This window comes from Ictidomys tridecemlineatus, chromosome 8 (assembly GCF_052094955.1).
Source record: "Ictidomys tridecemlineatus isolate mIctTri1 chromosome 8, mIctTri1.hap1, whole genome shotgun sequence".
NCBI classification, from domain to species: Eukaryota; Metazoa; Chordata; class Mammalia; order Rodentia; family Sciuridae; genus Ictidomys; species Ictidomys tridecemlineatus.
Window position 1 is genome coordinate 19,477,814 of NC_135484.1, and position 12,657 is coordinate 19,490,470.

The window sequence follows — 12,657 nt, forward strand, 5'->3', positions numbered from 1 at the left end:
ATTAATATAATCAGTACCTGTCTAAAATTATGAATGGTTTTCTCCAAGCTACTAGAATAAGATTCTCCTTGCTTGAAAGTCTTGAAAGTGTATCTTTCTGGTTATATAATTCTGTTTTCTGCTACTATGACAGAATACTATAACCTGGGTAAGTTGTAAACAGTAGAAGTTTGGGTCATGGTTCTGGAGGCTGGGAAGTTCAATATCTGGGGTTCCATCTGGGGTCATCCTTTATGCTGCATCATCCCATGGTATAAGGCAGAAGGACAAATGGAACCAAGAGACAGAGAGAATGGGGGTCAAAATTAAGTTCTTTCTTGAGGAGTTCATCCCTGTGATAATGGCATTAATTCATTCATGAAGACTTTTAAAAGTCCTAATCACCTCTTACAAGTTCAATCTCCTAATATCATCATAATAGCAATTAAATTTCAACGTGAGTTTTAGAGAGGACATTCCCACCACACTGCCAGACTAGCTGTCATTATCTTACCAGTCATGATTCGTTGGTGAGCATTACATACATCAGCCAAATTCTTTCATTATGTCTTGGACAATGGCCAAATACAATATGCTAGCTGTAAAAAGCATTGTGCCCATCTGCTTCCAGTTGGTACAGAGCATAAGGGGAGAAAACAAAATTTTGTTGCAAATTCAGTAGGTTGTGGGAAAAAAGCTGATAAGAACATAGTGAACCCAATAAATTTATATAGTTAATATACAACTAGCCACAGAAAATATTAATATGACTCTAGTACAAGACAATTGCAATACATGCCTGTTAAGAAAACCCAAACTTATCATGCTCTTAGACCAATAATTACACATTTATGAATCTATTAAAAGGGAACAATCCCAAAATAGCACCAACAACCATGAAAACTGTGCCATTTTCACTGTTCCTTAATAAGGAAAATTGGAAGTGTCCTAAATATTCAACAATATAAGAATTGCTAAGTAATTATAGTTTTTCATTGGATAGAACACTGTAGGGTTATTAAAATTGTGGTTATAAAGCCATGCAGAAACTTCAAAAATATGTGAAATACAATCCTAAAGGAAAAAAATAAGGTAGAATTACATGCACACTGTCATTACAACTATGCAAACAAATGGGAAGAATGCTGAGTATCATGCAGAGCTAGTAGGAGTTGCCTTAGAACTCCTTATTTTCAAAAGCCTTAGAAATGTTCATATCTTTGATTGAACTTCTGGTAACTTAACAAAACTTCTGGAAATATAACTTAAGAAAATTACCTAAAATGAAAAAGAAAGGTTTACAAAGAAAAAAATTTTTACCACGTGCCAAAGCATCTTTCTTTAAAATTTGTAAAAAACTCAAAACAACCAAATATATAGGAAGAATAAAATGGTTAAATGAATTATATCTTGGTGGACATACTGGCATATGCCTGTAATCCCAGTGACTCAAGAGGCTGAGACAGGAGGATCACAAGTTTGAGGCCAGTCCCACAATTTAGGGAGGCCCTAAAGAGCTTACCTGTCTCAAAATAAGAAATATAAAGGGCTAGGTGTGTATCTCAGTAGTCCAGCATACACAGGTTCAACTTCCAGTACCAAAAAATAAAATAAAAATAAAAAGTTGCATCTTAACTGTATGCAAAGTATTATGCATTCATTAAGAATGAAAGAGTTTAATGACAAAGAGAAATTCATAACTTCATAAGAAAAAAGCAATATGAATTTTTTAAAAAGCAATATGTAAAATATTAACTACACGATTAAAACTATATAGAGAAAAATGAAACTAATGGTGGTTAGATAAGAACAATTTTTTAAAGCTCTTCATCTTTCTCATGCACTACTATGTTTATAAGTTGCACAAGATGAGCATCAAAAGCAGTATTACTTTGAAAGTCAAAAATTTAAAAAAAAACTACTAGGAAAGAAAATAAAAAGTAAATATCAGTATTTACACTTACTATGTGCAAGGATAACTGACTAAGGGTTATATGATTATCGGTCTAGTTTCTACATGATGGAATGTAGTTATGTTTAACTTATAACTTCAAAACCCATAGTTTTTACGAGGTAATCTATGCTAGACTTCACTCTCCAGTAAGACATGATCCTATTATTACTCTTTTACATTTTTGTAAGTCCAGAAGGGCCCCCACATCCATGGGTTTCACTCCTGCAGATTCAACTGGTCTTAGACTTAAAATATATATTTTTAAATTATCTATATTGAATATGTCCACATATTTTCCTAGTCACTATCCCCTAAACAATGCAATATAACAACTGTTTATGTATAATTTGTAATACATTAGAAATTTAATGTAATTTAGAGATTTGATTTAAAGTATACTGGAGGATGTGTATATATTATATACAAATATTATTCCATTTTATACAAGGGAAATGAGCATCCTTGAATTTGGGTATTTGAGTGCCCCATAACAAATCTCATAGATATCAAGGGACAAGTGAGTGGCTTACAGATTGCAAAATTCTTCATCGGTTTTATTTCACTACAAAGTAATTCATTACCATTATTTCATTCACTTCTCACAGCACCTGTGTGAGGTAGATATTGTTACCTACCATGTTACACTTGTAAAACCTGAGTCTCAGAGGTTAAGGGAGGTTGTCCAAGTTATGTGAGAAATTCATAACTGAACAGTATTGTACTCAGTTCTTGTGCGGCCCAACACTATACTCTATCAGCTTCTAAGGGATCTTTATAATGATTCTCATCAGGAACAATAAGCCCTGTGCCATTGCAAACATGATCTAAATCCCTTAAGCATTAAATAACTTACTAAAAGAGTGACTTTGATTTGCTTTGTATCTACTCTTTTCACTGTCTTCACAATTATTACATCTTTCGAAGTTAGTCTTTGATGTTTCAGTTAGTGCTTTCCCAACACGTCTCCAATCCCTTGATATACTCGACTAATTAAACAGTGATGTGGATTTTGTGTGAAGCACTTTTTAATTAGCCACAGTGATTCCCAAATTACTCAGTCTTGACGCGGGACCCTTAATATTCAAACTGGCAATTTAGTGCATATAAACTCTTTATTTAAATAGTGACATCTGAGATTAAGCTCAACAAAGGTTTCTATGGAAACTAGCAGCAATATCAAAACTTTCCAAAACATCAGAAGTGTAAAAATGAATGACAGAAAAAAATAGCTATCATATTCTGAAAGGTTAATTTTTCACTCCTCTCACTAATTTCCCTAAATGTGCCTGCATATTCATAACAAGACTCAGGAATTCATTTGCTAAGAGAGAATCCTAAGTGGGTAAGAATAACACAGGAAGTGAAAGTTCATGTTGTTTGTCAATAATATTGAAGCCGATTTCATAGAACTACAGAGGTTAAAGGTGAAAAACAATATAAGTTTACATGAATAAATATACACGGATAATATAGATAAAATTGCCAAAATTTTAGAATCTCTGCAGCAGAAAAAAAAAATCAATATATTTTGTGATTTGGTTCCTAATAGAAAGTTAAATAAGACTTCTGCCTTCCTGTGAACTAAGAACACAGGGAAACATTTTCTAAACTTGACTCCAGAATGAAATGCAAACATAAACATGTTTATGAAATGTTGCAATTGCTCTTTAAAATAGCTTTGAGATTCAAGCACAATGTAAGAACAATTCATAAGTTTTGCAAGTGTTAACTCCTGCTGCGAATGTTAATCAAATTCCAGCTTTAACCTTGACATTTACATGAGCCCTGACAATTGAAAACCCAAAATATTAGTGTACATGGCTACAGAGGTCAATTTTTTTTTTTAATGAGGGCTCAAGCCGTAAAACGTTTCCTAAATCTCCTTACATAAAGACATCCAAGCATGTTTAATATGCGTGCTGATGGAAAAGTGACATAGACCACTAAGAAGTCTCAAATTTAACACTCCCCAAACCAACCCCCTGCTTTTTCCCCAGCCCGCTCTTCCCTAAGTGTTGAAGTCTCAATTTTGACACCAGTTCTCCAGTTTCTCAAAACAGTCATTCTTGACAATTCTGTCAGCAAATCCCCTCAGCTCTTACTCAAAATAAACTCAGCACTGAACACCTGTCTCCATCTTCTTGCTACTACTGTGATGCAGTTCCCCACGTGGCCATGGGCCCTTCCTCCTCCTGTCAATGCTTCTGTATCCCCTGGCTCCAGCAGCCTGATCCCTTTCTTTTCTCCTAAACCAGACACTTCTTTTCACATGCTTTTCACATGCTGTTCCCTCTGCTTGGAAAACCTTTCCCTAATGCTCGGATGACTCATCTTCTCATCTCCTTCAGGTTTTAAACCATTTCCTAAGGGAGGCTTTCTCCGTTCATTTTTATAAAGTTGCAATCCCTCCACCCCCTTGCTCTCTAATCCCATGCCTTATTTTCTCCCTAGGTCTAATGATTCCCTAAATGAATATCCACTTTCCTTGAGTTATTTTTGTGATTGTTGTTTATTGTCTATTTTCCTGCACAGCACTGTAAGGTCCTAGAATGAAGCCTGACACCGAGTACAACTAAAACTGTTTAATGTTGAATAAATGAAATTGTGTGAAATCATGGGCCTAACTTTTCTTAAAAAAAAAAACAAAACAAAACAAAAAAAACTCCCTACACTATAAGATGATATAAATTAGCTGATCAATTAACTAACAAGAATTGACTGAGTTTCCAGAGACTAATGTTGTACAGGGTTCTATGAGGGACACAGAGCTCTCTCTGCATAGATTCTCCATTTATAAAAGAAAACATTCCTTAGGAAGCAATTAGAGAACAAAGACCTCATACAGGCTGTCCAGGAGGCATGGGTTCTCATTCTGTTGTTGGCAATAACTATATGAATCTTGGGTAACTATTGCCCCATCAATCCTCAACATCTTAAAAATTTTGCAAGGAGACTTTCCTAGATGCTTAGCTTCTGTGGTTCTATTACCTCAGAGAAATGAGAAGTGAGCAGAAAAATATGAATACGTAGTTTAGTACTTATCTTCCCTTCCTTCTGCCTCTTTAGTTGGATTATATGTTTAAACCTTCCTAGAAGCCACACTGAGGTTGGTCTAAAAACCTTTATTGAAAATAAATCCACACCAGAAAATTTCCCAGGGAACTGGACCAAACTTCATCAAGTCTGATAAACATTGATGTGTTTATACATATTGCTGTTTTAAAGAGTTTTCTAACATCAAAATGTAAATATTATTGAAGATAGAAATAGTTTATGTAATTAGTATTATTCTTTCTCCATTTTGTACAAACCCATTGCCTCTAGTTATTTATCTATTTCATGAGTGGGGAGTGATCTCTTTGAATTTTCCCAAAGGGATCTTGATTTCCTATAAGTCCAGAGTTGCTGATTTTTCCCTTCTCTGTCTCTTTTCCTTCTCTACGGTGTTTTTTATTGAGATGTGGTATGAACAGATGGATTCCTGACATTTCTAAATATTATCTGCTCAGCTGAGAGAGGAAATAAATGTCAGACCTCTGTTGTGTCAGACAAATGAGGTCATGGGTAGACTTCACAACCCACCATCATGAGAAGATCATCATCAATCCTCAACATCTTAAAAATTTTGCAAGGAGACTTTCCTAGATGCTACCAATCCAGAATGGATGACTGGCTTTGAATGGCACCATGAGAGACCCTAGATGTCTATGTCTATTACACAGACAATAGTGAAAAAGAACAGGGACAACAAAGTCCCCATGCAGTAATGATAATGCTTTAAAAGTTAAGCGTTAAGAAGTTTGGGCTAATGTATTTCTGTGGAAAAGGAGCATGCTGTGGAGTTCACCCGGCCCCTGAACACCTTGGGATAATGTGCCATCCTTTCTTGGCATGCATAAGCAGTGCCCAGGAAATACCTCTCCAACCAGGAACCATCCTCTGGTTGACAGATGAGAGTACAATTTCTTGGCACCTGTGTCCATAAACATCATGTTGGTGGTATAGAATATGATGATATGAGTATTAAGCAAGTCATTAAGGCGGAGGGGGGAAGGATCAAACCAGTGTTGCTTACTGATCTCTGTGTTAGTACCTTCTAAGTACACATGCAATAAATCTTCCCTCTGGCTCAAGTACTAGAAATCCGATTTCTTAGTCGGCTTTTCATTTATTTAGGCTAACTCTTGTTATCAGTTGCTCTCTGATACATCAAAGCAGTCTTCCCAGAATACAGGACAATGAATTCCTGGGGGTTATACATGCTTACTTTGTTCTAGCTATTTTATACACTCAGATAGCCCTTCTGTCTTTGGATCTCCAGCACTGGCACATTCTATTCTCATTCAACAGCCTGTAATGGAATTGAAGGAGATGACCAAAGCTCTGGAGTGTTATTTGGTGAACACGAGTTACCTGTGCAGATTCTTTTAAAGTTGGGATTTTCCAGAAGGTGTCCTGGTAGGCGGCACTGGAACCGATGTTGCCAGAATTCAGGGAACCAGGGATTCCTCGTATTAGTGTCCAGCCTCAGTTTCAGGAAATAATCATCAAATGACCTGACCTCCGGAGACTGCAGCTTTATCGTGATTCCCCCGTTGGCTTCCACCTCATAACCTTCAATGACTTCATCTCTGTCTGCCCATCCATCACTAAAAATGCAGGGATCGGGGTGGGGAGAGAGAAAGACAAACATCTCACAAATAGAGCTCAGAGTTATGTACGAATGAAGAAATCCAGACAAGGCTAAAGTCTATTTTAGGTTAGCATTAGTGCCCATTAATGATTTCCCTCTTTGGTAAGAACTTGTAAAAATAAAATATTCTATTTATTTTTTTCTGCACAGTACTGAAGTCATGATGAAGATGATGATAGAAATAATTACAAGAGCTAAAGTTCCTTGAGCATTCACTAGTCATCGAATTTGGGGCTCTTCACTTTATTGAGATGGAAAATATTCAGCAACTAGCTGAGGTCTTCCTGGATCCAGGTAATCTGGCTTCCATGTCCTGTACTCCTTACCGCTAAATCACAGAGCCTATCAGTCACTGCCCAGATCAGAGAAAAATATAACTGAGGTACTTGGGACCTCACAGTAAGAGCTCAGCAAGCTTGCAACATTGTGGTCAAGATCATTATGTGAACTGTACTAGAAAACTGATTTATCTCTGAAACACACCAATCATGGTTTTGATTCCTGGGACGTTTTTTTTCAATCTTGTCTGCCAGAGAAGTGACCAGATTTTTTTTTTTCCTAAGGCTATCTCAAAATAATAGCTTTAATGAAAAACAATCTCACCCTCAAGTGTAAAAAGAATCCAACTTCTCACCAAATGGGGGGCTCACTGACATTTGATTAAGTGGATTAGAATTTTTTAAACATGATACCCTTCTAAAATATTCACATCTACCATGGGTTATGTAGCCCCAGTTTAATTCAGGTATTTATGTGAGCCAGCCATAAGAGGACATCAAGGAAAAATTGTACTCTACAGAATTGAATAGGCCAATGTGGCTTTACTCAAGGTTGTTACAATGTGTAATAGGTAGTGGAAAATAACCCATCGTCTCTGTCCGAGTGTCTTATTTGCTTCTCAGAGAGCAGGGAACTGGGCCAAATATATTTGACTGACCATAGCTCACCCCTTGTTACATGAGCTCAGTTGGGATAACTGTGTTTTCTCCCTTGCTGAGCTAATGGATGCACTTCCTCCACAAACTACACCTGAGTCATATTTCCAACAGGTCCAGGGTTATAGGAGATGTGTGTTGGTGGCGATGGATTCCTTCAGAAAGTGATGTCTGCTCTGAGATGTAAAGGGGTCAGCATAGCTCAGGTAAAGAGAAGAAGAAGGACTGGCATCAAGTTTCCTGGTAGATGAACACAGAAAAAAAGATCACGGGATATTTAAGGGGTTTGGAAGTAGTCAGCAGAGCTGGATCACAGAGAAGTGCTGAGCGAGATGGGGGTGGGCACATAAATCCCAACCGAGGCACGATTAGCCTAGGACCTTGGGAAGTTCTTGAAGTTTGTAAAGCCTGTCCTTCAACAAAAGTTCTTAGCTCTCCCCCTTCATGGTGAGTGACCTGAATATAGTTTAAGTGGGTCCTTTGCTCATGATCACTGAAAATGATGACCAGTCAAACTGATCAGAAAGATTGACTCCTTCACCTACTTGCTCAAATCTACTGAGTGGCCCAACCTTGATTGATGATTTACTTTTACACTTATTGATATTCACTAACTACTTCTCCAGCGATATGGAGACTTGAGCCATAGTTCATGTCATGTTCAAAAGAAGGGCAAAAATAAAACCAGTTAGCCTTTTAAGAAATTCGGCCTCTGAATAAAATTTGAAATCAAAATGACTTGTAACATGAAGAAAATAATTATTTTTTGACATAAAGGTTAGGCTTGAAGTGTTTCTCTCCAAGGTTTAATATTATAAGAGATTGGTTTAGAGTCTGTACAAGAAACTCGAGATCTCACGATTTTGAAAAGTATATAAAATGAACGTTCTGTGATGTGCCTGCACTTTTTTTTGAGTCTTGCTTACTTCTATAAAGTCAAATGTCATGTCAATGCTAGAAGCAGAGAAAAGTGTGACCTCCTACCTTTGAGCCCACCAACACAGAAGGGCACATCCTAGGGTGAAAGCTTTGTGTTGCAGACCAATTGAAGCCATTTGGCTTAATGGGTAGGAGCCCCAAACCCCCTTCATCGTTGATCAAAGCCCATCACCCTCACTGAAGATGACTCCCTTTCGGGAAGTTACAAGTGGTGTTAAATTTCAGAGATCATAAAAATGAAGGCGAACCAGGGCATGATAGACAAATTATTCAAGTAGGAATACCTGGTGAATATCTTTTAAAGAGTAAGTTTGCTCAAGTTTTGTATGTGGTCTTAAATATACCACAGGTAGGATGTAAGGAATGTGTACTGAAACAGCTGCTGAAAAACATCTATAAAGCAATCTTCCATTTTCATGCTTTTAAATTGTTTTTATCCATGTCTCTCTTGTCAAATGCACTTACGGAAAATTAAAAGGATTTTTGCCGTTCAGTTGTCTTAGGTTTGGGGTGAGGATATTATTTTGGTGAGTTATCTGTAAAAGGCACTTTAAAACACAGAGCCATCAGCTCCCCTGCCTCCTGGTCTGGGGTCTTCCTTAGATGGTGGTGGTGGTGGCATGGTCTGTGTTCAGCCTTAGAGGACTCATGGGTCACCCCCTTGGAGGGTTAGGAGAGAAAGCCGCTGTGCTGGGTGGTAACACAGCCTCGGTGCTGGACTCTGAGGCACATTCACAGCCTCTGGCAGCTTCTGCCACTCCATCCGTTTCCCAATTATGAGTTCCTTTCCCTAGCTGGCGCCTAGAAATAAAGCTGCATATTGTGGAGGAACAGGGTGACTCTGTAACAGAAAGCTAAAGTGTTTCTCACTGGTACACAAGAATCCTTATTTCTTACCCCTGTGACAACATTTTAATACAATTCTTCAAAAGGTTGTTCTTTTCTTCCCGTCAGATCTTTGTTCTTTTTCCCATACCATTTCTCATTCTAAACTTGGATATGACTTCCTCTACAAATAAATTCTGATGCCAATAACAGGAAAATACTATTTTTACTCCTACCAATCATAATTTGACAGGATGCATGCTATCCTTACAGAATATCAGTTAAAATAATTTAATTAGCAAATGGACAGTAAAAAAAAAAAAAGAAATACAAGAATGTTGATTTTTTAAACGTGCAAAAACATTTTAGAAACCCCATTTCTATTTGATTGAAATAATTATGATCTAGATACTAAAATAATTTTTATTTAAAATGTCATGAGGTCCAGGAATTATGTATAACAATTATTTTAAATTTTTAAAATTATTTTAATTTAATTTCTCAATTGTTTAAAACTACTGCAGAGATTAACATATAATCGGGAAAAGAAGAAAAACATGAAGCAATATCTTAGAGAACACATGTAAACTAGCACAATGTTCTATAATTTATAGTGTGAACCATATTCATAAAGGTTAAGAAGATGTAGCAGCATCATGTAATTTAAATCAAGTGATGCCATTTGTGAGAAACTTTATGTAGGTGTCCAACATTTTTGATAATAATTTGAACAGGTTTTATTCCTTTGACATTTATCAGAACAATTTATTCACTCATTGAGAAATACATAAGATGAGCCCTCCAATTTTTGAGGTTACTGCCTGGAGACTTCTAAACCATGATGCAAGAAGGGAGGAAGGAACCCAGGAACAGCCCAGTGGATTTGCTAAGTTGACCTGCAAATGTGGCAAAGCCAAGGTGGCCAGAGGTCACAGGGAAAAATACTGGCAAGTACAGTGCTACAGAGAGAGAGACAGAATAGTCTGGAATATATCTCCCTCAACTACTGCTTAGTTTAATATTAGCAAGCTGATGCACATGATGAAATTACCTAAGGCTGAGAAAACAAGCCACCAAAATAATTAGAGGAACAGTGCCTGGAGGTGTTACAGTACTGGAAGTAGTGAATGTTCCCAGTGCCCCAGCAGAAAACTTCCTCCTTCACAGGGAATTAAAGTATTAAGGAGGGTTTTGCCACAGTCAGAGAAAAACTTAGCCCTAGATTAAAGACTACCCTGATACTCCCTAATAAAGCATTAAGAGAGATACAAAAGGATCAAAATAACTTACCAATTTCCAGAAATAGCTCAAAAAAATATTTTCAGACACAAAATATCCAACAACCAAAAAGGTAAAATTAACCATGGCTGCCCCCCCAGTGAAAAAGTACCCAGCACATGAATCCATGGGTGGAATGAGAAGGAAGGAGATATATAAGTGACAATTTTAACAAACTCTCACACAGTAATGTGAATGGGGTAGAGGATTTTTAGAGTGATATGAACACAGAGGAGGATATTTTAGATTGAGTGGTCAGAGGGGCAACTTTGAAGAGATAGCACTTAAGCTGAGATCTGAGTTTCATGAAGCCTGGCCACGTGAAGAGAGAAGGAGGACTGTAGGTAGCTAATAATAACATCTTAAGAGAAGAACAAGCATCTGTGGCTGAACATTACCGTTGTCACAGAAATCTAGGCTCAAATTGTTTGTATTCACCACAACAGATGGTATTTGAATAGATACTTGTATTATTTAGATGTGGTTTGGCTTCAAGATTCATATGTTGGGAGCTAGGTCCCCAGGGTGGCTGCTTGGAAGTGATCAAAGGAGATTTTGGCACCTGGTGTCTCATACATGCCCTCCTAACATGATGTGACACAGCCTCAAAACCATGATGTGAGATAGCCTCAAAAGGGTTTACACCAGAGCTAAGCCAATGTCAAGGTCAGCACAATGCACTTGAACTTCAAAAAATTGTGCGCTAAATAAACCTCTTTTGTTTATAAAGTTAGCCTGTCTCAGGTATTTCGCAATAGCAATGAAAAAATGAACAATTATAGATACTTTCCTGCTTTTTGTCTATCTACTGTATATTCAATATTTTCTAAGATATCTTAAATTTTTGAAGTATTTTTTACAGTTTTTTAAAAGTCTTTGTTAGTAAATAAAGATGACATTTTCAAAAGAAGGTAATCTCATTTTGATAACCCGGATTCATGTGCATCTCTGAGAGCAAAACTGGAGAATCAATGAGGCCACTGGGGCTTGAAGCAAGCCATAGCTCTCTTTCTTGTAGCCCATTTAGCAGACACTGTTTCTATGTCATTATGACCCCCAGAAACACCTCATTATTCCAACACTTCACCAAGATATCCCAAGTGTCTTCCAGATAAAACTTTAAATCATGTTCTTAGAAAACTCCATGTGGCCCTAAAACCATCTTGTGTTATCACGAGATATTGGCTAGGGCTAGATCAAAACTGACTGATTTTGGAATTTAAATTCTGCAAGGTTTGAGTGGAATTTGAAGCTTTCACCTTTAGCTTCACTAAGCTCAAAAGTGAGCTCCAACTCATCACTAAAATTTCCATTACCAGCCATTTTTAGTGTCCTGTAGTGGCTAAAATGAAACCCTGGGTTTGAGGGGCGGGCTCAGCTTGGAGACAGAAGCAAATGCACATTTTTGTGAAAGAAAAAAGACAAGTGTTCTTTGATGAAGATGACATGTATTCTTCATAGAGAACAGATATAACTTCTACATATTCTTACCCTCAGATGACTTACTGTCACATGTGAATGGGGCACATAAGTATTCATGGGGGCAGGGAGGGTAGGTGTCAAGAGTAACTAAACAAATACCAACCAAAACAAAATGGAGGTTGTTATGTTAATGCAAGATAGAATTCATTTTCAGATATTACAATAATTTTCAGTCATTACTGGGAATTAAGAGTCAGTGTATATGAGAGAAATAAAATTTGAAATTTATTTACAAAATAACACAGCATCAAGATATAAAGTAATTAATAAAAGTCTCTCCCTCCTGTTTAAAATTCCCTTTGCAATCTACTCTACCAGTTGGCAAAGTTTTGGAGGGATTTTAAAAAATCTAGCACAATTAACATGTTTGAATAATGAGTATTTGTAGACTTTTACACTCAACAAAAAAAGGGGAAATGTGAATATGTTTCATGGAATTCTTGGAAAAATTTTAAAATATCCTTGTTAGTAGACAAGTCTCAAAGTACTTCAAAAATTAATATTCAGCCCACATCTCTAAATCCATAAATTTTGAGTTTTAAATTATTGTTATCATCTTCTAATATATTTGA

The 12,657-nt window shown here is 36.8% G+C and overlaps 1 protein-coding gene across 5 annotated transcripts in view; it reads right to left on the reverse strand.

Moving 5' to 3' along the window:
- The window catches only part of Grm1 (glutamate metabotropic receptor 1), a 378,366-nt gene that overhangs the window by 98,879 nt on the left and 266,830 nt on the right, over nt 1-12,657 (reverse strand). For all 5 annotated transcript variants that reach the window (XM_078018951.1, XM_078018949.1, XM_078018952.1 and 2 more), the window contains exon 4: nt 6,347-6,582. In XM_078018951.1, the coding sequence (XP_077875077.1) occupies nt 6,347-6,582 (236 nt within the window). The remainder of the gene's footprint in view (nt 1-6,346; nt 6,583-12,657) is intronic.